A 27752-nucleotide genomic window follows, 5' to 3' on the forward strand; every position below is an offset into this window, starting at 1 on the left:
GCTACTGGGGGTCACTTCGCTGGCCTCCTATCACTGCTGCATCAGTGACCTGGCACTGCTCTTAGGCAGCGACCACGAGGGATTTGGGCAGAAATCCMTGGGAAAGATGGTGCTTTCCTGAAGGGAGACTCTTGCGTTAGTCCTCTCAGCACGCTGGGAAGAAGGAACTGCAGCTCATTATCAAATAGTTGCATACGGTGATGACTACAGGCTGCTTGTATGTCCTTCCCCTTTTTCCACTGATTGCCAATGAAGTCGGACAGTAAGGCTGTTTCTAAAGTTTTCTACCAAGCAGGACACCTTTACAGGTCATTTGCCCACATCCATTCCAACCACCTTTCCAATCTGCCTGGAAACGAGTCCAAAGGACATGTCAGATGCAAGGTCCATATGCACAGCCATTGCCACTGACCACTCAAATGTCACTGCTGAGAACCATCTCTTGCTAACGGTGCTTCAACAGCAGAAGGAAATCCTTCTATACATGGGACACCCAGCCACGACACCCATCCSTACACGTGGGACACCCATCCACCCTTCCTTCAAACGGAAAATGCTCAAATTAGGAACATCAGCCTCATCACTTGGCTCTGATACCAAGATCCTTGTCTGTGATGTTGCAATTTTAAACAGACTGCTTGACTCTTGGCTCCAAGGTCACTATATTAGCAAGTGACACCAATAGTCATCTCATTCTTAATGCTGTCCAAGTTCTTTAAGGCCTCCTACTTGACTTTTAAATACTAACTAAATCCACTGAGCCTCTTTTTAAAGGCACTACTGGATCATTCAAAGTATGATGTTGCSTTAGTCTCTTTTTGGAGTTCTTGGTAATTATCAGCACATATGGAAAGCCACTGAATTGGAAGGTCCTGATCACTGAACTTCCTCCCCAGCGTCCTGCACAGAAATGTTCTAATAAGACCAATTTCACAACAGTCTTTGTTCCAGGCATGTACTATTTCACTGATAAGAGTAAAGTTTTTATATTATGTCCAACTTTTCCTCTATGCCCCTGATTTACCAAAGCTCAATCCCTTTCATCACTGAGGTTGAGAATACGGGTTTTGCATCAGCCCTTGTTATCAATTACCAGTGAATGTCTCCCCTCTCTCCCTCCAAATGCTATGGGGCGCTTTACTGGATTGTGAGCCACATACACATGCTGCTTCAGAAACATGTCTTTGTTCAAGGTCTCGAAAGCACTAATATGCAGCTATTTCCAAAAAAAAGGCTATTAAAAGCTATATCTTTATCTTTCAAATTTAAGAGAAAGATAATTTGGTTCGTGAGTTAGATGATACCCCTCTTTCTTGTTATTCAGAGTGTCAGTTACCTGACCACACTAAGATCTATGCAAGCATCTGAAGAAGAATCTGGGACACTATATAGTAACTGTAGAATTTCAGGATGATAGCATCTGTCTATATGGAAACTTCGTCCTGTGTTCCTCGTTTTGAAGTTTGTTTTTAGCGAGGACTTTGCATTGCAAAGAAATTGGGGGAGGGCTGAGGCTGCTTGTCGTTGCATGCTGGTGCAGAAGGAGACAGAAGATACATGAGCAGCTTCCAGGCTCACCAAAACATGTGAAAAGCACACACAGCTCAATCCATTCTGGTTGCATCACCTCCAAAACTGCACTAAGGGAAACTAATTATTTTTTCCTGCTCAGAATGGAGTCCAAGCTGTTCTATAATAATATAAATCTTCCTTTTATTGGGGGGAAATGAACTTAGCAAAATTAACTCATGCCTGTGGCTAGCAGGGGCAAGGCCTCTCACAATTTTGGAATGAGAGGGAACTCTTTTTTTCTCTAAATGCAGCTCAGCATATGCCTATTTGTCTCAGGTGCAGCAGCCTTGAAATAGCACAAGACAAAAATTGGGTTAGTTGTAATGTGTCATTTCCGTAATTTTAGTGAGGCACTTTAATGTTGACCTTATTTATTTAGTATTTTAGGGCTTTTTTCCCCTAAGGCTACTTACTGGTCAGAACAGCCTTTTGATTTTAAACAAATATCTCTCCCCAAAACACTTTCATTCTGAAGTGATCAGACTGGGGAATGGAGGAAATAGTCTTTCCTGCAGACTGTTGCAGTTTTCCCCAAACACTGGCACTCTCCAAGAGAAGTTCCCAGCCTCTCCTGCAGCAGAAGAGCCCAGTTACTGTTTGATTCTAACTTAGGTTGGTATCAAAGAGCTGTTTGCAAAACCCTTGCAGTATAGCAAGAGCAGAAAACAGAAGACAAATATGCCTAAAGCTTGTGGTATATTGAGCCTTTGTGTCAGCAGCCTKTGTAGTAGTAGCCAGCAAGCCCTAGTCTTGTTGTGAACACAAAGCTCTTAATATCCTGCAGTCAGAGTTCCTGAAGCCCAGCAAAAAAAATCACATTTTTTTTTCAGCTATCTCTGTTAGTTTGCAATTATGAAGGTATATAAAAGAGACTAAAAAGAAGGGTGCCTTGTTTCCATATATTATCTCTGATCATTTCTGATAGCAAGAGGCACTAAATTCTGTAATATTCCCCTCAATGAAAAGGATGGAATTATTTCATTACTTACAGAATATAAAATTAAATTTGAGAGGCGTAAGTAAATATGCGATAGGGAATAACTGCAGTGGCAGTAAGATGAACTTGTTGACCTGAGAAGTCTTTTCCATCCTTAACTCTAGTTGCATAGATATTGCATAGATATTTTTTCATTTGTTGTTAATAATAATAATAATGCAGCTAAGTATAATGACACCTCAGAATTCCTGAGCTGATAAGTTATGCAGTAATACAGTCATACATATTTCATAGCCAAAGAGGGAAAATATAATTTACTGTTTATGTCTGGTTTTGTTTTCTTTGAAATCTGCTTTTGCTATGCTATAAAACACATTTTCTCTCTTATCAGACAGCATGAATTGTTTTATGGTGCTGTTTCAGAACCCTCTACTTGTTTTAAATCACAATATATTTGGCATTTTCCCTCCAGACGTTCTTCAGTGCTTCGATGTGGCTATTAGATGTGTCTGGCTAATAGAGCATCGTGCTTGGGAGAACAGCTTGGCTTTGGCTCCTAGGCTGTGAGTTAGGCTTAGAGGAGAGGCTGGGGAGAGAAGACAGTGTTGACCAGTCTCCCTGCACTTAGTGGAAACAATTTTCTTTGCCTTTTTCTTACCTCAGTTGAGTTTAGGATGAGTCTTTTTTGCCCCCTAGTGGTGTAACTGGAAAAGACGGGCCCGGTCCTAYGCTTACTGGTTGTGTTAAGGGACAGTACTTAGGATATTGGAGCTAAGGATAACTTCGTGCTCATTTTTTTACTCATTCTCTATATAGTGCTAATAATCTTTCATGATGGTTGTTGAGACCTATTAAGCTCAGCTGCATAGTTAATTCAAGATACAGGAAGAAGATTGAGCTTGTGAGACTAATTAATCTGAAGAATAAACAAAACCTAATATCTACAAGCAGTTGCTGAGTTCCAGTGCTGAAAGAATTGAGATTTTATATTTCTAGTAACTTCCAGGCTTTTATAATACCAGTCTTCTTTAACCCTTCATTTTTGCACMGTTTATGTAAAGCATAAAGATTGGAAGCAAAGGCAAGTATGCGACCAGAGCCTTTCCCAAAGCCCGCTGAGTTAATTAAGATGGCATGATACGAGCTAACACCTGAAGCAGGAATGGACTTGCACCTCGCTGATAAAGCCAGGCTACTTTCAGCCCTGGGTTTATCTTCTGAACACTATGAACACACTGCCTGACAACCCAAAACCTGTTATAAAGCTGCCAAACAACAATAAGGATTTTTGTGCAAGCTGATTAAGAAGTTTCTATGGCTGTTGATAAGAAATAGTTTTTATCATTTTTTTATTAGTTTCATGAGGTCTCGCAGAAGCACCTGGTTTTGTGGGAAATCCACTTATGCTACTAATTCTCTGGCTCCACTTTTCTAATTGAGTTTCTTGATTTTACTTTATCAAGAGCATGGAATAAACAAATTGTCACCACCAAAATAGATAAAATAATAATTTAAGAACAATACTTTCTTGTATGTCAACKACATTCCTTCATTCTTCATATTCTTCATAACCTGAATAAAGAACGAGATTCCCAGGAGACTCTCTGTGCTACTAGACCGTTATGGACAGATCATCTTGGCAGCCTTTGACAGCTAAAAGGGAAAAATCCAGATGACACTTTCAGAGACCTTGGGATTATAAAAGACACCAAAGCCTATGGAAAAGTCTCACAAAGGAAAAGGGGAAAGTGTATCATTTAGCATATTTAAAACTTTATGGAGATAGATTCTGAACTGTCAAGGTGACGGAATATTCCTAKCTCTTTTCCATTTTTACTTTTGTAACCAAAATTGTATTTCAAGCTCTATACCAGTGACAAACATTTGCATTTTACATCAGAAGTTATCAGAGTGGGACAAATTAACAACTTACACACTATAGCAAAAGACCGATATTCTTTGGAAGAATATTTGTATATAATACAGAATTCAGCAGAGGATCAGTATATACTATTAAGCTGACTCCACATAACTATTAYCAGAATGCTCTAATTATATAAAGTATGTTTCTTTCCTSACATTTCACTTAAGAACTGCTAAACTACCTTTATCATAGAGTGAGAAACATGGATGAGAGTTYTCCCTGTCATTCAATGTCTTGCAGCCGATAAATACATAATTTAATAAACTTTCAGATGCGGAACTAGCTAGCAATTTATTGACCTTGCTTTTTATAAGTAGTCACGCATTCTGTAACACCAACAAGAACAGCATCCATACTTGCTCTTCCAAGGTGCCGAATCTCCTCAGATTTTCCTTTAAATGAATGAGTCACAGGTGCTATTAGCTGACTTGGTAAATCTGGTCACTGTCATTTGCCTTCAAGATTTGTGTCCACAAATTTAATTTGACTGATTTAATACCAAGCCTGATTTAATATCAAGCTTTAAATTCTAAAAAAAAAAAGAAAAGTTTCTCAATGAACATTGCATTTCCATATATTACTAAAAATGTGTACAAGTCTCACATAAAAGCATACAGCATTCTTAAATTCTGTATACTTAGTATTATATCAGTCCCACTATTTTGCAGTAAAATTCAAGAAAGAAAAGCAGCAATTCTGTTAAACAGTCATTCTCACAGACACACTCAATATGAGATACACATGAAAACTTCCCAGACTGCAAATTTGATCAGGAAATCAGGAAAATAAAACATTTAAAAGAAAACATAAGATGGAATGATAATTAAAGCACAAAAAGATGAAAATAGATCAGGTACATAAATTCAAAAACTTTTCAAAATGGAAAGCAAGGAGCTTTAAAAGAACACCAGAAGAAGAAGAATGGCATTTATGTTCATGTAAGTGATTTGCAAGAGCTACCTACCTCTATTTTGAAGTGTATGGATATTGATTCTGATTGCTGGAAACAGAATTAAGGGATATGCCTTGCATATTAAGTAGATTGCTATTAAGTAGATACAATGCAAACTTTCCTTAAAATAATCTGCATTTTTTCATATGCACACATTTATCTTTACGGGAAGGTCTGTGAACAACCTGTCAGGCTTTATGATAATTATTCAGAACCAGTAAACCAAATGTGCAAAATACAAAGGGCATTTACTAACCAAAGACACAGCTTTCTAAGGAAGCAAAAAAAAAAAGGAATAAAAGGATCATTCATTCCAAGCTTGGAAGTGACATGAAAAAGCACATGATACTCATGCTGTGACTTAGAAAGTGGCTTAAGAACAAGTGTAGCTTAAAGGATATGGATAATGCCACTCAGGTCACTGGACAGTCTCACTCASGTCACTGGGGCTAACCACAGGCTTTAGTTAGTTCTGCATCTCAATACCTTTCAAATAGGCATTGAGCATAAAAAAAGCAAGGTAGATGTAAAGTGGTAAATGGAAGATGCTCTACATTCTTCAAAATCATGTCTCTTATATAAGAATCCAAAGGAATAACAGCAATGCATTTGTGCTTATAAAGGCAAATTTYGTAAAAGGAGTATTTTGCTTGTATAAGTCTGTTCTGAAGAAAATATCCTCGCTGTTAAAAGAAATGAGCTGTTGATGTTTTGACATTTAAATCTATTGCATTGTTTCACRCCTGTTTTGAAGGTTAATATGGGAAATGCTTTTTCCCTGCAGAATTATGAAATTTCATGTTGCGAAGAGGAAGTTTAAGGAAACACTTCGCCCATATGATGTTAAAGATGTCATTGAACAGTACTCAGCGGGTCATCTAGATATGTTATGCAGAATTAAAAGCCTTCAGTCACGGTAAGGAAAGAATCATCTTTGATCTGCTCTACACAAGCATCCTGCTACATCAGTCACTGCATGATGAATATTGGTAACACATTTCTGTGTTAAATTCCCATCCATGCTTCAATCAAGACTCTCTGTGAACCTGACTGATCCAGAAATTAAATTTGTGGGTGAAATCTAGAAAAATAAACAGATAAATAAAAAGCATCTAAGTTGTCCCCAGAATATGAAAGCCTGAGCATAGCTCTATAGAAAATGTAATCCTTTAGCTATGATCTTCATTCATAAAGAAGAAACGTAGCCAGGAGGTTGCCAAAAGGCTGAGGTCAACACTGAGAGCTGCCCCGTCTGTTCTCCCCAACATCAGCTAACGTTGAGGCCACCACCTCTCCTACCCTCCGTAAATCTAGCCCTGGCTTCACCTCCTTTAAAGCTTTCTCATAAATTCTTTCTCTTTTTTCATTCCATTAACTTCAAATGGGCTGTAATGATGTAACTTCAGTTGTGCCAGGTCTTCGTGTCCAGTCGTCAGTGCCAGTCTCTGCTCCAAGAAATGGGAATCCCTGCAGGACGCCCAATGTCTAGTCCAGTGACCAGGCCCAGGAGACCTCAGTGGCTGCCGATGGGACACAAGTGGGAACAAAATAGGGACCCCAAATAGGAACAACCAGGCTCCCAAACCCAGGGGAACTTCGCACTGTCTCAGCATGACCTGTTCAATAAACTGCTTTCATGCTATTCCCCCCCTTTTTTAATTTTTATATGTTTGAAAATGTTTATCTAGAAGCAAAGAAATCAAGGTATTTCCTCTAAACGCTTGATCACAGTTGCCTACTGGAGCTATAATGAATAGTAACCAGAACACCCAGAATTGTTTTCAGACCAAAACTTTATACCAAACTTTAGACCAAAAGTTTATACTCCTTCTTGGGTACCCTTCTGACATCCTGTGGTTCTAATTTTTAATGTATATACACAGTGAACAGCTMCATAGTATCACAGTTTTCAGAAATTTTAGCAGCCTTTAATTCTCTTACAGCGTCGACCAAATTCTTGGAAAAGGACAAATCACAGCAGATAAAAGAAGCAGAGAAAAGAATACTGCAGAGAATGAGACAACTGATGATCTTAGCATGTTAGGGCGTGTAGTCAAGGTGGAGAAGCAGGTAATTGCCTTTTGTCTTTTCTGCTGTGCTTTATTGACAGTTTCAGATGTTGAATAGGTAAAATATTTTCATAGGATATCTGCACTATTTACATATTGAAATAAAACATAGATTGTTTTACTCTGTGTTCTATGTACTAAAATGTAAAAAATGAAAAATCACAAAATACTATTTTCCCCTATTTTAGTTTATGAAAAATCTATAGCCCCAAAGTTTTCAAAGCATTATATTTCAAAAATCACTACCTTCTATTTATAGGAAAAGAATCATCAGATTAAACCTCTAACTTCTTTTCTCCTCAGGAGTTATATTTTCTCTTTGCATGTTTATTTTTTTTTCCAAATATTTTGAATTAGTATTTTTCACTAACATTAACCTTTTCCTCTCCACCTGTAGGTTCAATCCATTGAATCAAAACTGGACTGTCTGTTAGATATTTATCAACAAGTTTTACGAAAAGGATCCGCTTCAGCGCTGACTTTGGCTTCACTTCAAATGCCAGCTTTTGAYTGTGAGCAGACTTCTGATTATCAAAGTCCAGCAGACAGCAAAGATTTGTCTAATTCTGCACAAATTAGTGGATGTGTATCCAGATCAGCTAGTGCCAATCTGCCTCGTGGCCTACAGCTTATACTGACACCAAATGAATTTAGCACTCAGGCTTACTATGCTTTTAGTCCAGGTGTGCATAGTCAAGCGACGCAAGTGCCAAATGATGGACCTACAACGGTTAGTAATTCATCAAACCAAATAAACCAGGCATCTAAGCCAGCAACTCCCACAACATTACAGATACCACCTTTCTCATCAATGAAGCATATCAGCAGGCCTGAGCCCGTTCATATAATCCCTGTAACCACGCAGGAAAATATTTCCGATGTCACCGCTTGCCTTGTTGCATCAAAGGATAACGGACAAGTTGCGCAGCCCAGTGCAGCAAAGGATCTCGCATGGAGAAAGAGTTTCGATGCAGAGGGAGAACCTTTGCTCTCAGTTAAACCTGTGGCGCAAATGGATTTAGGAAAATCTTTATCTGTACAAAATCTTATACAGTCCTCAGAAGAACTGAATGTACAGATTGCTGGTAGTGACTCCAGCGGTTCCAGAGGTAGCCAAGACATATACTCCAAGTGGAGGGAGTCAAAATTATTTATAACTGATGAAGAGTTGGAAACAGAGGCAGGATCAGAGACTTCTGAAGCCATCTCTCGCCCATTAGTGGAAACAACTCTCTCTACTGACTCTCTAAGGACTGGAATATCAAGATCATCTCAAAACATTTGCAAGCCAGGGGACGGTACAGAAGCACTCAGTCTGCTCCATGTCAAACTCAAATAGCAGCTTGTGGGCGTTCTTCATTGGCTGGGTAATTCCTCTAGGCATACATATCATAGCATGAACTATTTTGAGAGCCTTTTTAATAAGAGAAAGTCACAAAAATCAGGATGAATCCAAAAGGCAGTTGAATGAGCCCATATCTTCTAGTTGCATGAAAATGCATGTTTAAGTGATGGCTACAATTCATATTTATACCTACAGTACAGCAGCCTTTCTTGTAGTACAGTAGGTTTAAATAACAAGTTATCAACAAAGCTAATGCTGCAGGATGTATCAAAAAGCAAAATCTTGAGCATTTAGACCTAGTGCCGTTTCTACAGGCAGAAGTAAAAATCCTAAGTTTTAAAGCACTTTGCTTCTGAACTAATTAAAAAAATATATGTATGTCCTGATTTAGATGATAGTTTATGTTTACAACAAAAAAATATCTACAGCTGCTAGCAAGGTACCAAGGAAACCGGTAATATGGGACTAGAAATGGCTGCCAGTTGCAAGATATAAACATTATTACTTTAAAAAAACAGAATGTTAGTATCTGTCTAATTTGGGGTGATTTAGTGTTGTGGCAGAAGTACTTGACACGCTACTTTCAGGTTGTGCTTTAAAATGAGACCATTCTTATGCTAGGAGAAGCTGAGGGGTTAGCCTCAGAAGAGGAGAATTTGGACAACTGCACTAGAAATTCATGAGAATTTCTTCTTCCAGTCTTATTGAGGATTTATCATGTGTGTCTGAAATACCTTGGCCGCAGCATGCCAGGGTGCAGAGCAGGCACTGCCTTTACTGTAGAAGCAGTATTTCCTTCTGTGAAAATTTCAGCAGTTTTGCTCACTGCCACAACCTGATTCCATGGCAGCACTTCCTAAGTCTGKGAAAGGAAGGAAAATGAGGAACTTCAATACAATTCCTCTGAAATGAAGTGGGAAAGAGAATAGGACAGGGAAGAGAGAAAAAAAACACAATGAGTGAAGGAAAAAAAATATGGATTTAGATGGGTGGGAAAGGAAATGATCCCAAAGAATAAAATAAGGGAGGTAAAGATGGAAAAGATCTTTTAAATTCCAGCCTCACAGTCACAGATTTCAAGTGCTATTCCAAAAAAAAAAAAGAAAAAAAAGAAAAAAAAAGGCCATGCAGGGTATTCAAAAAAGGAAGTAATGGTAGAGAAAAAAACATTTAAGTGAACAAACCGAAGGCAGTTTTTTTTTTTTTTTAATAAAAGAGGAGGAGGAAAGAAAAGTGTTCACAGTCTTACAGCTCAACACTGTAACCCAACTGTAGTCATTTCTAATGAACTTTCCAAGAAAGGACCTACAGACTCCTCCCTCCCAACACCCAAGYTTTAAATTTCACAGCCTACACCAGACTGAGCGTCGCTGCTTCGTGCGCCCTCCCTCTTGCGCTCCCTACGCCTCCCCTGTGCTGGGATGCGGGAGCCGTGTCCATGCCTACCCATCCCAACCCAATGAGGCTTCACTGCTCAAAGAGCCCTGAGGAGGCTTTAGCTCTTCCCAACTACACGAGGTTTCTGTTGTTTCCACCCCAAATTCATAACCCCACCTGCACCGCAGGCTTGTTGTGGGCAACCTGATGTGAGCTCCGCTTCCCTCTAGCGACCGGAGCACAGAACGTGCGAGGGCGTTAGGCCCAGCTCACTAAGGGCAGTGTTTCCTCAAGGCCCAGACCCGCTGGGAACCTCTGGTGTTCATCAAAAGCGTCACTCCAGTCTTAATCATGGCTAAATGCTGTAGATTGTATCATGAAGGACTTGATGTTTGCTCGGAAACCACTGTAATTTCTGCTCCCGTGTCTCCCGACACCTTGGATGTTACCCGACAACCTTGCTGTGTGAAAGTAGATGCAAACTGCCGCGTGTGTCTAGCATGTGGTTGCAGGGGGCCATGGATGGCGCGCCGCGCTCCGCGGCTGACGCTGGAGCAAAGCTCACCCGTTCCCTTCCGAAAGACACCTTAAAGCACAATTTCCTCACCACTATTTTGCCATATGATTTACCACATTCAGCCTTTGCTGTTTTCTTTATACAGTGCAGGCTGGTCGTCCTAGACGCTGACTGCAACGGTCATTTTGTGGGTAAATAGGTTTTTTTTTTCCATATCTCAGTTGATTTAGCTATAACTTACCTGAATGACTGCCCTTTATCCAGACAAATCTGTATATTTAAAATACTATACAAAATTTTACAGCTGAAAAGCTTCAGGTCTTCTCTTTCTTTCCCCCAACGGTTCTTGGTGCCTTTCTTTCCTCTCATATGAAGCCTCTTGCTGGCCTAAACGCAAACCTGTACTTAGGTTAAGGAGCAAGAGATGAGGCACATGGTACCTCTGTGTCACTAATGAAACTCACCCCCACTCCCCCACTGGGTAGAAAAACGAAGGCATCACGAATTGGACTCCAAACCTTCATGTCCATGAGCGGATCGTTGCACCCCCATTGAGCCTGGATGGAGTCAATGGGAGAACTCTGTGTTGGCTCTGACTGTACCAGAAGCTGGGCTTTGGGTTTTGCTGATGATTTATCTCACTGAACTTGGTATTTTTGCCTTAAATGACATGCTTGAGTCCTTCTAATTTTAAGTTAATTTATTTAATACAATTTTGTGCACAAAAGAAAAATAATTCTATAAATTATGTACGAAAATGTTAGTGTCTTTACAAAATCCAGAAGATCGTATCTCTTCATGTTATGATTTAAGATCCTTTTTTTGTTTGTTTTATGCTCACCATTATTATTTTTGTAGCTGCAAGTCTTATCGTATGGGCATCTGTTAACATTATATTGCTAGAAAATAGAAAGAATAGTGAATATATTCAATTCTGGAGAGGAAGAATTGTTTGTTTGAATTTTTTTATGAGCTTCGCTCATATTTCCTCAAGAGTTTCCTGTTTCCATGCTCCCTAAATACAGTGTCATGACTGTCAGTCATTCATTGGTTTCACAAAAGAAGGACCTGTCTGGCTTTTCAAGTCTTGTCTGGAGCTGCTTAATAAACTCAAGCTCATGAGAGCTAATAGGAATTTTTCATGAGTAGGGTCAGAAGACAACATTTTGCTGTTATTTACACTCTACTGGAGGACTGTTGAAGAGAGAATTGAACCTAAGTAAGAGCTTCAGGAATTAAGCCTTACGCAAATAMCTGTTTTCTGATCAGCATGTTTCTGTACCTGACTGAAGAGAGAACTGAAAAGCATAGTTTTGATGATGACTATTTGTTGAAAAATTTGTATTTGCTCCTGGCTTATATGATCTATACTTTTTATTTAAATATGAATATAGTGTTTTAGCCTAGGGTTCAAGATTGCAAAGATCATACACTTTTATTCACAGTGCCCACAGTTGTTACGTATGTTTTTGAGATAATCCTACAAAGTGACTGCTCTCATGATAGTATGGTGATGAGTAATTCACCTGCTCTTCCGAGATAAGTCAAATCATACTGAATTACTAATGTATAGTAGAACACCTGGTGTACAGTAGTATTTCTGTATTGGGACCTGCACTCCTTACTCAAACAAAAATTCTACTGACTGCAGTAAGAATATTGCTTGAATCGAGAGCTCAGATTCAAATCCTGATTTTGTTGGGCATCTGTTTAAAGTGAAAATGGTAATATTCCAGTTATTTCCTGAGGAAACTTAATATTTAGCTGAATTTACCCATGTCACATTGACTATATAAAAATAACGCACAAAATACTAAGGTAAAAAGGGAAGAAGGGACTTTTTTAAAAAAAAAAAAAAAAGCACAGAGAAAAGAACAATCAGAAGAGAGGAATAACCATGAAAAGCCAATGTGAAAGCAAAGGATTGAAACAAAAAGAAAAGACAAAAACGGTTTAAACACMTGAGGCACATTTTCTCCTACGATGACTTCACTGACTTCAGTGACTCCACGCTTGGGTGAAGTTCAGCCTTTATTGGGTATTTAGGCTCAGTTCCATTAACCTTACTGGAACTGAACCCACCTATACCAGGAACAAACTTGCCTCTCTGGGCCAACTTTATCCTGACTCATAGGTCATGCAATCCTTTTGGTTTCATTAGGTTTGAATGAGATACAGGTCAGGTGAGAATTTGTCCCAGGTATTTCTGCTTCACATTTTTTTTCCAGTGTGTTAATCGACTCAATTCCAATGGATTACAACATCACACAAAGTGCTGTCACTGTCTAAAGGGGTTAAACGTTTTTTGAAATCAGTATCATCCACTGCAGCGTCAGTGGAAGCATGTAGTATTTTCCTGTTCATTAATTGGATGCAAATGTGGCCATTCATTCAGCTACACATAGGACAATTTCAGACATATCCAATATCATCTGCTACTGGAAGCATTTTAGACTTCTTTGAATGTTAAAAAGCCAGTTTTGTAACATGTTCAGAAAGTATGAAGGCTGCTTCCACTGACACTGCAATGGCATTAGCCTATACATTACAATGTTAATTGTAACTTCTTGACAAGTTGAATCCATATTGTTGTTAATAAAAATGATTTGAAAAGTACCACGCTTGTTTTTTTCTCTATGTTTAAAAAATGTGTGAATACATACAAGGCAGAAGTGTTTAAGGCTTGCTCATTTTCTTCTTTTTATGTTTTGTAAATATTCTATTGCCTGGACCAAAATATTACAAAGGAAATTTATTAGAATAAAATGCACACCACTCATTCTGATAGGTTTGGTTTTTCGTGACTCTTTACAGCAGAGTTTGCTTCCGCTTTGGGTGCTTTAACTTCAGAGGTTTCATTGCCTCTACAAAAATTATTTTGGAGTATGTTATTAGCATTCCTGTTACATAAACAGGAATTTATACAAGACAGGATATAAGGGGTCTGCATGACACCGCCCAGGCTGCTTCTAGAAGACTGCTTCTCTTCTCAATCAACCACCTTCAGGTAGAATCAACCACCTCAGTCTTGACTGAAGATGAAGCCATTCCCTCTACACAAAGTCATGCAAGTGGTTTGGGGGCCATTATCTTGGGAACAGCAGCACTCTTTGCTCACTTTGTACCTAATCCCACTCAGGTTAAGCTTCAGTATTTGACTGCAAAGCATTTAATATATACATCCTGCTTCCCTCTTGAATTCATTGGCTCTATTGAGGCTTCAACATCWGAGCAAGATGATCCTGCACAAGTGGGATCGGTTTTGGCATGGTGCCATCAGRCACCCACAGCTGCCTGTGGATGAGTAAACACCACTTATCCTTCAAAGACTTTATATCACTTTGCTTTTCCCTTCAACTCCCCTTGTTTTTCTTTTATTTTGTTGTTATTGTTTCCCTGAAACTCCCATTCTCTATAAAGTGGTGGTGCAAGCTCTGGTCTTTCCTCAAAACCCTTCCTGCTTTCCCTCATACCTTCCCAGTTTCCCTTCATACCTTCCTGGTTTCCCCTCAAGTAACACACACAATTAAATATTAATCTTTATGTAAAAAGTATCACTGCAGCACAGCAGGGTGGGGAGGAAGGCAGGCACCCATTCCAACCCGTCCTGTTCCAGCCAGGATAGGCACCAGCAGCGCCCCGCGACCACCGAGCCCGGGACCAGCCGTTGGGAACCCGCAACCGACCCGAGCCCCAACCCAACGGTCGAACAGGGCGGGCTGCTCCGACCCCTCCCCCCGCCCTCCTTTGGGCGGCCTCGGCGAAGCAGCCAATCAGCGCCCAGCGAGCGGTCACGCTGGCCAATGAGCGCGCTCTCCCGCGTAAAGCGCGTCCAGGCCCGCCACGTGGGCTGGGTGTCGGTTGCCGTGCCGCCATGTCAGACTGGGAGGCGAGCAGCGATGAGGACGGCGGCGCGCCGCCGCCGCCATCTTGTGCGCCCGGCGCCTCGCCGCYGTGGCGCCCGCCCGCCGCCCCTGCGCGAAGCCGCTTCTCAGCGGACAGCAGCAGAGGGCGGTGGGGCGGTGAGAGGCAGCGCGAGTCGGCGGCGGGGGAGGAGAGGGAGCCTCGAGGTGTCGGCGGCCCCCGGGGCTCGGGGGAGGCGGCCGCGCAATGGGTGCAGCGCGCTGCCCACCGCCCTCGGGAGGCGCCGGCACCGCTCAGCCTGGGCCTCGACAGCGCCCTGGTCGGGGCCCTCATAGGTAATAGTGCCTGTCCCSACACTGTCTCCTCGTTGACAGCTGGTGAGCTGCACATGTACTGACAGCTCAGTCTGTGACAGAGGGCAACTCAAGCTGGTTTTGCTGCTCTGCCTTTTAATCTAACACCCTTTTAGACCCCTTTTCTTTTTTCTTTCCTAACATCTCTTCTTACATTTGGCTAGTTACAGAAGCACCTGCCTTTTTCTGTCTCTGCTGTGTCACCAGCCCTTTTTGTTTAAGGACACACTCTCACTTGTGAAGGCCTTTCTATTCTGATTGACGCCAAAAACAATCCGGAGTTGCAGTGCCTTGTTTTTTGACAGTGTGGCCTGAAGATTTATGATGCTTGTGATGTATTTTTGAAACAGGTCGGGGTGGAGCTAAAATAAGAGAACTTGAGGAGTCTTCAGGTGCTAAGATACAGGTATCGTATGCGCTGCATCTCCTCCAGGCCAAGGCTCTCGGGAAGACAGCCTTGTGTGTGACAGCCTTGCCTCTAGAAAAGCAGTTGTTCCACTTTAATAATTCTGGTCTTTTGTAAGAATAGCCATTAAGGAGGAAGGGATTGTCGTCTTTTCCTGGGGTATGTGTTTAATTTCTTCTCTTTTTGAAAGAGAAGTCCTTTCCTAGAAAGGAAGATSAAATCCAGGAAAAGAAAATAGTGCATATTCTAATATAATGCTTGTCCTTGCAGTACAGAAAAAAAAAATCAATGAGGTTTTATAAACATAGGTCATGAAGGGAACCTGTGAAGCAGAAGTAAAGATTTTTGGCAGCGTTGCTGGGCAAAGCAAAGCCAAGATGTTGATTGAAGAGACTATTACAAAACTTGGGCAAAACTACCCTAGAGGTGGGACTGAGAAAGGTAAGAAATGCTTTTTTAAAAAAAAAAAAAAAAAACTTAGAAAGTAGCTTGCTTCTATCTGGTGCTTTTGCAAATTGTTTGCATTTTACAAAAATGTTTTCCTCCTTTTTTGACAATGCAATTCCTTCTAAACCAAAGAAATACCTAAATGAACTTCTGTCAACCAATTTAACAGTTGTTTTTGCCCCATGCTTCCATTTTTTTCTAGTCATAATTAATTTTCCAATTATAACTTCACTGTAAAATCTCTTTTTGTAAAAAAATGTTAGCCTGATCAAAAAGTCATATACCATAATTAAATTGAGATTTTATTATGATTGTAGTTAAGAAATAAACCTTGCTATTATAGCTGTTAAATAAAACTGTTTGCTTTCTATAAGCTCTGGTTCCTTCATCCCCCTTCTTTCTGTCTCCCGCAAAAAACTCTGCTGTGTAGCAAACCTTTGTAGCTGAAGGAACAGGATTTGAGACCCTGTCGCTAGCTTGCTTTAAGCAGCTATTGAAATGCATTTCTTCTTTTCTCCTCAGATCTGTACTCTTCACTGATAGATTTTTTTTTATTAAGCCTTATCCTGTAATTTTTCAAATGCTTCATGTTTCTCAAAAAAAAAAAAAAAAACCTCAATAAGAGGTCTTAAAATATTTAAAAGAGTTAAAATGAAGGTGATTTTGTCAGTTTCTTCTTCTTYCCTCAATAGATTCCATCAAACTGCAGCACTTTGGTAGCAGTTCTGCAGGAAAACACTTGGATCTTACCAAGTCAGAAGACATGCCACAGAAATCTGTGATTAACTGGGCCTCCATTCGAGAAAATAAAGCTAGATATGAAGCTATGAAGTGGGCAGGTTAGTTTTTAAAATTTAGATTCTATATTGCTACTCTTACATTGATGAAGCTATTGAATGTGAAAACATTTTTTAAATGTTATCCTGAGAGAATTTTCAGCATTTGAACCATGTATATACAGTGAAGGGACCCAGTTCAGGATTTCTCAGGGGTCTTTGTGGAGAAGTGTGTCGGAAAGTAGTTGTTTTACGTGTGTTCCAGTGTGTCTCAGCCGATATCTTTTATGTGAATGCAACAGTAGTCTCCCAGTGCTTTTGACTACATTTCTAGTCCAGGACTCAGCGTGCTTTGGTTTGGCAGCTGTGACTCTGCAGCATTTCTTATTGATTCACTTTTTTTTCTAACTGTTTAAGACTTGCCTTCCATTGAGAAAAACTTTTATAAAGAATCGGCAAGGACTGCATCTATGACACAAGAAGAAGTGGAACTGTGGCGGTAAGATCATTTTGCCAGGCAGATGATTCCCTAGAGAGGGTTTATTTATTTATTTATTTATTTATCCTTGTTTAATCCCTGCTGCAAGTAAAAGTTGTGGGGTAGAATTTTCGGAGCAGAAGAGGATTAAAGATAAACCACTGATGTGATGTGTATTTATACCTTGTGTTTGTGGTAAGGGAAGGGTGAGGGTGACCCAAAATCTCACTGGAGTTCGTCTTCCCATCTGCTTTTATTCTAAACTATTGTTTGTGTTTTGTAGAGCAGCCAGAGAGCTACTCTGGAAATACTTTAGGAAGACTTTATTCAGAATATACAGATCTGACAAAGAAGTCTAAAGCCATTCCTACAAGTTTATAGATTGTCTTTCAGTTTAAAAAATGTAGCAATTCTCTAATGTAGGATAGTTGAAGCCCAATATGACAGTGATATCTGTAACTGTAGTCATGGATTAAAATTTTAAGGAGGAAATAATAATAAGGAATAAGGAGTAATAATAAAAAGGAATATAGGAGTTTTTCTGTAGTAAGGTTTCCTGGGAAGCATAATTATAACTCTGATCCAGGAATCTGAATTGGCTGTGCTGGAATTTTTTAAGAAAAGTCAGAAGAACATAGTCTTGTATATTAATTTCACATTTTCAGATTCTGTGCTCTAATTCTACACAGGAAAGAAAATAATAATATAATTTGCAAAGATTTGAAAGAAGGTGAAAAGCGCTGCATTCCCAATCCTGTTTGTGAATTTGAAGATGCATTTGAGCATTATCCTGATGTTATGGCAAATATCAGAAAAGTGGGTTTTCAGAAGCCTACACCAATTCAGGTATTTCTTTAATTCTGGTGGAAGTTTATTTGAAGTTGAGAGGCGTGTGTTTTAAGTGTCTGTTGTTCTGTGTTAGTCCCAGGCATGGCCAATCATACTGCAAGGAATGGATCTTATTGGCATAGCACAGACGGGCACTGGGAAGACATTAGCTTACTTAATGCCTGGATTCATTCATTTGGATTCCCAACCAATGTAAGGACTATTGATCTCTGAGCTACTTAGTTGTGCATGCTTCTGTTTCATCCTTCCTCCTCCCCCTGCTTCCATAGTGGTGATTTTCTAGTAAAAAAGATGATAAATCATAAATGGAAAAAAAAATCATAAGTCTGGTGAAAACACTATATATATAACAGGTACCATAAGTTCTTTTGGGTTTTAGCAATCAGAACTGAGAAGCTCTGAAGTGTGTATGTATAGAGTGTGTGTATAGTGTGTGTGTGTATTTATTTTAAATAAAGTTATATCAAAAAAGCATCAAATATGACAGACTTTGTGTACCCTCATACACCCATGTTACAGAGGTGCTCTATTGCAGACCCCGAGATCAGCGGGGGGGGCCAGGGATGTTGGTCCTTGCTCCTACTCGAGAAYTGGCCCTTCAAGTTGAGGCAGAATGTTCAAAGTACACATACAAAGGAATTAAAAGGTAATCTTCCCTCTCACTTGTTTGTTAAATAATCTTCTTCTACCACTTTGGCTTTGTTAAATCTTCTAATGTAACTGTGTTTGCTAAGGGAGGAGAAAGGGGCTTAATGTACAGTGTGTATTTTTGTGTTTATTTGGGTGGCTGGGGAGAGGTCCTGTATTCTGAGTTGCATGGGAGAAGTTGKGTGAGCTGTGAGGGGATAGGTGCCCTTTGGGGAAAGGGGCTCAGGTGGATTATTCTTGTTTCTACCCAGACAGAGGGAATTTAATGGAACTTAAACTAAGAAGAGCAGAAGTTTTAAAAGCTCTTCTGCCTTCTTAGACAATATGTCTTTAGATATAATGTTTAAGGTGTTTGCTTTTTTGTTTATTTTTGGCTGTTGATGGCAATTATACTTACATTGTATTTCTTCATTTAGGTAATACCAAATTATACCTTTTAAAGTGAAGCAATGTGGTGGTGGTATTTGAAAAAGATTGTCTTTAGTTGAATCTTAACACTGTGTTCTGTAAAACTTTTTTTTTTTTTTTTTTAAGCATTTGCATATATGGTGGTGGGGACCGAAAAGGACAGATAAACGTGGTTACCAAAGGTGTGGATGTTGTTATTGCTACTCCTGGCAGATTGAATGATCTTCAAATGAACAACTTCATAAATCTGAAGAGCATAACATATTTGGCAAGTAGTTGATGTGGAACAAAAATACTGTGTGAGCTGGGAAATAGTTGACTTAGCTAAAGCAAAGCTTGAGATCATCTTTCCTTTAAACTTTAAGTCTCAATTACAGTGTATCTTAAGGCTAACATTGGATTTGAAGGGGGAGATTCATTCCTATTGTAATCATACTACACATGGGGGAAAAAAACATTTCTTGCAGGAGAAAAAAGCATTTTAAAGACTGAATTTGTATTCACAGTACAATACAATATTATATATACGCAATATAACACAGTACAATAGTAGTATTTTTTGTTAGTTCAAATTCCAGTTAGGCAGAGACCATTTAGCAATGAATTATGTGTCTTCCTTGGATCATCTTTCCTTTTACTTTTAAGAGTTAAAGATTACTAAGTTCTTTCTTGTACAGTAAGGACCAGAGTCCTGTGCTAGTCCTTGTACAGTAAGGACCAGCTACAGCTCTTGGAGCTGTTTGTAAGAGATTCATCCTCTGGTAAGAAAACTGGCTTTGCCCATTTTATAGACATTGCCAATTATAGTTAAATACACAAAGTAAACTGAGAGCATGAGGAAATCTGTCTTCCTAATTGACAGAAACAAAGTTCATCACAATTATGACTTGTTTTGACTTCTAGTAACTCATTCACTTCGGACAGGTTTCTCTTCCTCGGGATTTCAGAAGAAACACTGGTTACTCTTGTCACAAATGAGTTTTTAGCTCAGAATGGGCACACTGGGGGGATAATTGAAGCCTGCACTTGCTGATGAGTGTTTTGGAAAAARATAATGCTGTTATCTAGCCTAAATCTGCTACAGGCTTAGGCTGGGGGGAGATGTGTTTAACCCTATTTAAAACTGTAAAGCAGCTATTTGCTATTTTACTAGCATGTGAGTAGTTTAATGAAGCTTCCATAACTTAGAAAACAGAGTGAAGGCAGAAAACAGAATTTGTCTTCTGCATCTCCTGAGGATGGATTTGTTGTTCCAGAAAATTCCAGAGAATATATACTAAAAGCCTTTAGTGTAGAATAATGCACCAAAAAGAAACTACAAAGCAAGGATAGTACATAATGAAAATAATAATAAAAAGTTATGTAAGTCTAACATTAAGTAAGTGTAACATTAGGGATAGCTGTAGGTCTAACATAAGTGAGAAATGTTGATATCCAAAATGCATGATCCGTACAACTGTTGATTAAACTCTGAAAGCTAAGAGAGAAAAACTGTTCCTGGGTAGCAGCCAGAGTATGACACTGAAAACTTTCACGAGCACTCATACGTTAGCAGAAGGACAGGGCCTGCGTGGTTGTGTTTAGAGTTTCAGTTCATCAATACTCCCTTTTGCAATTTCCTCTCCACAGAAAAAGGGGAGGAGAGGTGGATTTTTCTCTCTTCGTAATTCAGTTAATGGAAAAGTATTGAATGGGTGGTGCCGTTCTTGAATTGGCCAAAATAATTGCTGTTGTTGTGACTGGACCCAAAAGGCTTTCAAAGAAAGTGAAAAAGACACCTCCTTTTTGCTAAAAATCAATTATGTTATGAGTTTAAAAAATGAACAGTTTTTGTATAAGCTACAGAGTGGATTCTTAAAATCATTGCTTAAGATGGTCTGCTATGTCTTGCTGAAATGCTCTTCTAAGGAAATTGGATACTAATCCTATTCTAAGCAGGTTTTAGATGAAGCTGACAGAATGTTGGATATGGGATTTGAACCTCAGATAATGAAGATCCTAATAGATGTGAGGCCAGACAGACAGACTGTGATGACAAGGTATTTAAACGTAGTAGTGCTCAGTACTTGAACTAGTTAACCTCAAAACAAGTGTATGAGTTGCTAATAAAGGTTTCACTAACCTAAATGACACTGATACTCCTTTTTTCTCTCCTACCTAGTCAGTCTTTGTCTTTGACAAGGTGATTTCCGTAAGTTTCCACCTTTTGAGGTTTTATATGCAGCTATGCAAACATCTGTGTTCCTTCAAGGAAGGAAGGTATATTTGGAGTGCTAAGATCTACCATATTGATATGAAAGACCAACTTCTGTTTTTCCTGTTTTTTTATCTAAACCTGAACATGTATCCCAGCTTTTGATTAATACCTGTGCTAGTCTCCACCTGTACTCTGAAATTGCAGTTTTCAGAAGTGTCCAATTTTTTTTTCTCAAGAACCATGCTTATTAGAAGATGCTTATTAAACTCACTGTTTGGCTTCATTGGATTCCATAATTACTGCCTAACTTTTTAGATTTAAAGTATCATTATCTTGAAAGGAAGAAAATTGTTAACTATTAACTCATTAGGGCAATTTCTAAAGGTCATGGAAGTTGGGCTACTGTTATTGAACATTCAAGTGCCTCTCTGTTGTGGAAGAGGAAAGAAAGAAGAATGTGATWAATATATTAGGGGAAGGTTTTTGCATGTCTGTACATACAGGGAGGGGAAGGATTGTAGGGAATGCTGTAGGGAATGTAGGGAAGATTTTGTGGAAGATTTCTTGTGTGCTTGTTTTCCTCTTCACTTCCCATTAGTGCTACGTGGCCTGATGGTGTCCGTCGCCTAGCAAAATCCTACTTGAAAAACCCTATGATTGTCTATGTTGGCACTCTTGATTTAGCAGTAAGTTGTTGGGGTTTTTGTTTGTTTGTTTCTAGAAGAACCTGTAGATAAACCAGAAATTTTACTTTACTTGTATGTATGTATAAATTCAGTGCTTATGAATAAAATGATTATAAATTTCCAGCAATCTCTCAGTCTTTCTAAACTTTTATTGAAGCTTTTAATAAGCTTAAAAAGAGAATGGCAAAGAACTGCATTATAAGGTTTACATACCAAGAAGTCAGACTTTAGGAGAAGATGAATGACAAGCAGCTACATCAGCAAAATCCAGAAGTTGAATGTCATAGTGCTATAAGCACRTTCCTGCAGTGGCAGTAATAAAGCTTTGAGCCAACTCTGTATAATGGCCAGATGCTTGCTTATGGTATTGTCAATAACTTCTTTTTTTTTGAAATTGTTTTGTAACTCACTTGATTCAATTTTAATTCCAGATAAAAATGATTATTCAGAATATATAGTTGACTTGTAAACTTGTAAGATTACACAAGACAACAGAAGTTTTATTTTAGGAAAGTATTTATTCTGAAGTGTACTGGATTTACTGCTTAATTACTGATGATCTTATCAGTTATTTCAAACTAAAGTGTTTGGTATGTCCAATAATAGTATTTGATAGAAAAATATCGTTGAAATACCAAACTACACTGTTAGCAGGTGGATCATGAGGAGGAAAAAAAGCCAACCATATATTTGTATAAGCGTGGAGTAACTTGCTTGCAGAGGACCATAGGAAGTGATCTCTCTTGTTTATCCAGCATTTAAAAACGAACAAAAAAACACTTGTTCAGCTTTATAGGAGAAGGACTTTGTGATATCCGTTAATGCTGAAATGTTTATGCTGTGTCACGATTAAAAATAAATAAATAACTTTGAACCTTAACACTGTGTTTCTCCTTGTAGAGGAGGAAGTACCAGACCCATTTCTCAACTCTTGCCATAAGTTGTGGCTTATGATGCAGTGTCAGGAGAATGTCTAGACTACCCAGAATAAACTCTTGCTTTTCACTAGTATTAGAATCTTTGTTTCATTTTACTTCATTAATCTGTGGGTATGTGCTGGACAGACTGCTTAAGGACAGCTTATACTACTCTCCAAAGACAACCAGAAAATAACAAGTCTGTGCTTTTAGTTCCAATACATATTCTAGGTTTTATAGTAGTTTAATATGTAATAATTTTATAATTTGGGAATTAAGAGAAAAACTTACTTCAAATCTGTTTCTCTGTAACATCTTACATTAACAGGCTGTAAACACAGTAGAACAGAGAGTTGTTGTTATCCCAGAAGAAGAAAAGAGAGCTTTCACRCGGTACTTCATTGACTCCATGAAGCCAAAGGATAAGGTCATCATTTTTGTGGGAAAGAAACTTACGTATGTAATCACTTCTTAATCAGTTTTCAGTATTACATCTGTTCCCTTTATTTCTGAGGGGGAAAAAAAAATAATAGTTTCTTACATCCACGTAATTGAGATACCTGCTTTTAGCAGTGTGCTGCTGTGTGTCCTTACCCTTCCCCACTAGCCCCTCACCCCAGGAAGATTGTTTGGCTGGTACTTCATGTAGTTTTTAATTTCAGAAATAATGTGGGAAATTTGAATTTCACATAATTGAAGYGGATATTAATGTACTTAACAATATAATAATTTTGGTCTATGCTTGCATATAAAACTGGTGTGTGCAAAATTTGGTGCATCATTGCACCATATGTGAGTCTTTCAGGTGCTGTGGCAAACAGCATAAATAATGGATTCTTTCACTTCTCCTTTTGATGCGAGACATACTTTGTAGTCTGACAACCTTTAGCTATTTGAACATTTGAAAATAATTATGTTGTATGATGCATGTAACAATTTTTCCCTAACTTGTGGGTGGAGGATAGAGTAGACATGAGCTGCCCTTTAARGGGTATTCTGGATATTTTTCCCTTAAATGGATCTGAGCTGTTTTCTCAGCGTTCTTCTTGAACAGTCAGCGTGGGGAGCTTCTCGCTTCTCATCAGGCCTTTCAGCTGAACTTTGCTGCCTGTAGCACAGAGACATCTGCCTGGAAGACCTTCAGGCTTCTGTCTATAAATATAAAATATGAGGCTGCTTCGGCAAATTTGGAAATGCTCTTCTGATGGAAACACTCATGTAAAACAAGAAAGTTTTCCTTTGCACTATCCTCAAGAGGGCACTTTTGGTTTCCGCTTTCTTTATATACACAACGCAAAAGAGTGGCTGACTCAGCTGCTCCACTAGAGCAGAGTGCTTTCTGAGCTGGAACTGTCTTTGCTTTGTGGATTCAGTACCTCATCATTGAAGAGCTGTCCTGTTGGGATGGAAGCGAAGGGCTCAGAAAACATGATTTCTTATGCTTGGCATTTTCTGTGCTTTGTTCCATGMTGTTAGAATAAGTATCAGCTGACCTGAGTAGGATTTTACACCATCTTAGACACATGCTTAATTATTGGCCTTGCTCTGTTACCTTTGCATGTTTATTTCATCTTAGAGCTGATGACTTAGCAAGTGACTTGGGTCTCCAAGGAATTCCAGTTCAGTCACTTCATGGAAACAGGGAGCAGTGTGATCGCGAACAGGCTTTGGATGACTTTAAGAAAGGTAAGTTGGTACCTAAATAGTGCTTTGCTTGGTCCAGGTTTTAAAGCCTGTTCTGTGTAACTTGAAGTCTGTTAAGAAGTGCATTGATTCCTTAATGCACTAGGAACAAAAATGTTAAATGTATGAGTATAAAGCCCTGAGTGATAAATGCTGGCTTTGACAAACATAAACAGCAAACAAAGAATTTACTTTTTGTTCAGTGAATATTGGAACGTATGAGAATGCTCAATAACTCTTGGAATGACCAAGAGTTAAATTATTTAAGGTAAGGCCTATTTGAAGTCTCTGAAGGGCAGCCAGTGTTGTACTAGTTTACAGGACTGCAAATGCTAGTGTTCATTCGATGACGGTGCTTGCAGTGCAGCAGTTCTGCTGTTCACTTAYGCTGGGAGGATTGGTTCATATAATCCCAAAGTACATAAAATAAAAAGATGGTSCCATGATAAGAATGCGAGTTAAGGAAGTAGTTGTTGAAGTTTCTGTTCTCTTTGTAGACACTTTATATCAGCAGAGCAAGTTACTTGATTCTGCTGTACTTTGTTCCACCTACAAATTTAAATAATAAAATGACAATACGAGTGCTTACCTGCCACCTAGTATCTGAGATTCAGTCATTGTGGGACACAATTAACATACTTCCTTTAAGTATCGAGGATAGGTGTATTGGACACCAGGAAGTCAGTAAGCTAGAATAGATCTTCTGTGTATGCCATAAATTCCTCCTGTGTGATTTTTGTTGTATTTATTTTAGGCAAAGTCAAAATACTGATTGCTACCGACTTAGCCTCGCGAGGTCTTGATGTGCATGATATTACTCATGTTTTTAACTTTGACTTCCCTCGAAACATTGAAGAATACGTTCATAGAGTAGGTCGTACTGGGCGAGCAGGGTAAGTATTTTCAAAAGCAATATTTGTAGTTGATGAATGCCAGTGTCTTAGGCAGTGTGTTGGTTTTGCATCCAACACTAGAGCTACAGGTGATGCACAATGGAGGGGCGATGCAAATTCGCCAACTGTTAAATGGAAAGCAAACAAGCTTTTTTATAGCTTATTGTTAGGTGTTGGAATACTGCTTGCCCAAGCTGCAGCAAATCTTTTCTCCCTCTTGAGATATTAATGCATGACTCTTCACACTTGAGTGATATAGATTTGTTGTGTAAAGTGTTTGTACTCTTGCTGTGTTTTGGCTGAACTGCCTTATTCTGGCCTTCACAAAACCAAAAAGTGGCGTTCCAACCAGTTTTATGTAAAGGTGCAGAAATGCTCCTGTACTCCAATTACTGCTAATTGAAATATATGTTGGTCGAAGAAGCCTAACAGTGTAGGTATCTTCTCTTGTGAAGATCAACATGTTTTGTTCCTTGTTCTAGACGCACTGGGGAGGCGGTAACACTTGTCACCAAGAATGATTGGAAAGTTGCATCTGAGCTGATAGACATTCTGGAAAGAGCCAACCAGGTAAGAGACTGGCTGAGGCTTAGACTGCTTGTGCTTTGCCCTCTGAACCACGCTCTGAATGTGGGAGGCTGCTGATGCCTTTCCACGCAGGTAATGTCTCAGCAAAAATTAAATTGCTAAATCCCTCTTGTCCTGAATACCCTGAGCTTGGAACTTTTCACAGTTGTATTTTACCTTAATACAGATGAGTCTCTAATGAATCTCTAATATTAAAACATCCATCCCCACCACCACAGAAAGAATCTAGCGTGTACACGTAAGTGCATGTGCACACATGCATCCTGCAGGGGAATAAGGTGGTCTGACTTACTCCTTAGGATGTAACTCCACATTCATTTCACTTCTGAACACACATACCGTGTACCAGAAGGTCTACAGAAACTGCAAAGTGACAGGGGCCAGATGAGTAACTAGGTGGAGTTTAGGAATGCTCAAGTCGGTTGTGCGTCGGTAGCAGTGATGTTAAGTAGATGTCTAAAAGCTTACAGAATTGCTTAAAACTGACTTTCTTCTCGTGGTATCTTCTTGCCAGGCGGTTCCTAATGAGCTTGTTTCAATGGCAGAAAGRTACAAACAATTTCAGCTGAAAAAAGAAATGGAAAGAGATGTTAGAAGACCTCCAAGACGGCATCCTAAAGAATTGTAGTCACTTGGAARTTACTGAAACAAAGTGAGTGATTATAGGTTGTGTTAGTGCCTGTGGACTTCAGTTTTGTACCTATCATATTTAAATAAATAATCCATGTGCATGTATACTACTGTATAAAATTAACCCTTTTTTTTTTTGGTTTTTTTAAAGACAAAGCTGTCTTTGTGGCAAGGTCTTATTTTGAGCTTAAGAAAARTCTGTTTTAGTGCCATTTCCTTAATGCATGTAGCTTCCTAAGCCATTTTGACAGCTTTTTTCTTTTTAAAATTAACTGCATTATTAGCATATGAGAGTGTAAAATACAATTTTTCTTTTTTTTATTTTCAGAGTGCTGATGAGTGAAGGGAAGCGGTGCTTGTCAGTGCGATTCCTAAATACTGTGTGTACTTCTSCCCTGATGCCAGTGGCACGCAGGAGGGTTTCTGATGTTAGCTTACAGTTACGTGACAGCTGCTTTGTTTGCAGTCACCATTGTTGCTGAAGCAAATATTTCATATTTTAAAATAYGATTGAAAGATATTTTTGTTAACAGTTGTGTCTCAGACTTTTTTTTTTTTTTGAGAGAAGTCTGTATCTCTTCACCGGAGAGAAGCACATAAGAGGTCTTTGTTGTGTGGCCAGGTGGAAGAGAAAAGGAACTTCCACTTTTGTGCTCAGGGATGCTTAGTTTGGCTTAGGTGGGGAGGAGCAGGCRAGTACTTTAGCAGAGTGGTGTTAACAAAGTCATGGAGAGCGGCTTGGAGAAAAAAGAAACTRGAAAAAAAAATCTGGTCAGCTTTGTTTGAAACAACTTTGCCTGAAGGAAACTTGGGTGTCAGGCTCTGTCCTGCAGACCACTRGGGGTAACAGAGGTTCCTTTTACGCCCTTGGAAGGGAAGGAGCCATTTCTGTGCAAGTGAGATCACTCTCAACTTGTCTTTACTTGTGTGAGCACTGTGAGTAAATGGAAAAYTGATGCAATCTAATGAATGGAAGTATTTTAATAATACAATTCTCTAAAGTTTCTTCTGTTTTTTTTTTAATAATTGATGTAAAATATGGACATTAAGCTCACAGGTATTTWGCCTTCAAAAGCTTAAAATAAAGACTTGCATGTCCTCCTTAAGAAAAGCCAAAGAAGTTTTTTACAGCACAGCATTTCTCAAATGATAGGTATTTATCAACTGCAAAATTATAAAAGTGTTTTTTCCCTAATGCTCTTCAGTGCAAGAAGAATCAAGTTGAATTATCTATGG

General features: G+C 39.1%; 2 protein-coding genes across 2 annotated transcripts in view; both read left to right on the forward strand.

Annotated features, from left to right (window-relative positions):
- The window catches only part of KCNQ5 (potassium voltage-gated channel subfamily Q member 5), a 79584-nt gene extending 70716 nt beyond the window's left edge, over positions 1 to 8868 (forward strand). The window contains exons 11-13 of the mRNA XM_026051329.1: positions 6170 to 6301; positions 7329 to 7455; positions 7852 to 8868. Of these exons, the coding sequence (XP_025907114.1) occupies positions 6170 to 6301; positions 7329 to 7455; positions 7852 to 8793 (1201 nt within the window). The 3' untranslated portion in view covers positions 8794 to 8868. The remainder of the gene's footprint in view (positions 1 to 6169; positions 6302 to 7328; positions 7456 to 7851) is intronic.
- A 5961-nt stretch (positions 8869 to 14829) lies between these two features.
- Positions 14830 to 27039, forward strand: DDX43 (DEAD-box helicase 43). The gene is made up of 17 exons (XM_026051332.1): positions 14830 to 14892; positions 15261 to 15316; positions 15625 to 15757; positions 16456 to 16602; positions 16957 to 17038; positions 17707 to 17863; positions 17940 to 18058; positions 18402 to 18512; positions 19049 to 19190; positions 20861 to 20961; positions 21718 to 21805; positions 23051 to 23178; positions 24299 to 24408; positions 25160 to 25298; positions 25781 to 25868; positions 26401 to 26538; positions 26845 to 27039. Exons 3-16 carry the CDS (start codon positions 15628 to 15630, stop codon positions 26512 to 26514), a joined length of 1656 nt encoding a protein of 551 aa, XP_025907117.1. The 5' UTR covers positions 14830 to 14892; positions 15261 to 15316; positions 15625 to 15627; the 3' UTR covers positions 26515 to 26538; positions 26845 to 27039.
- The last annotated feature ends 713 nt before the right edge of the window (positions 27040 to 27752 follow it).

This window comes from Nothoprocta perdicaria, unplaced genomic scaffold (assembly GCF_003342845.1).
Source record: "Nothoprocta perdicaria isolate Ctin4 unplaced genomic scaffold, notPer1 scaffold_74, whole genome shotgun sequence".
NCBI classification, from domain to species: domain Eukaryota; kingdom Metazoa; phylum Chordata; class Aves; order Tinamiformes; family Tinamidae; genus Nothoprocta; species Nothoprocta perdicaria.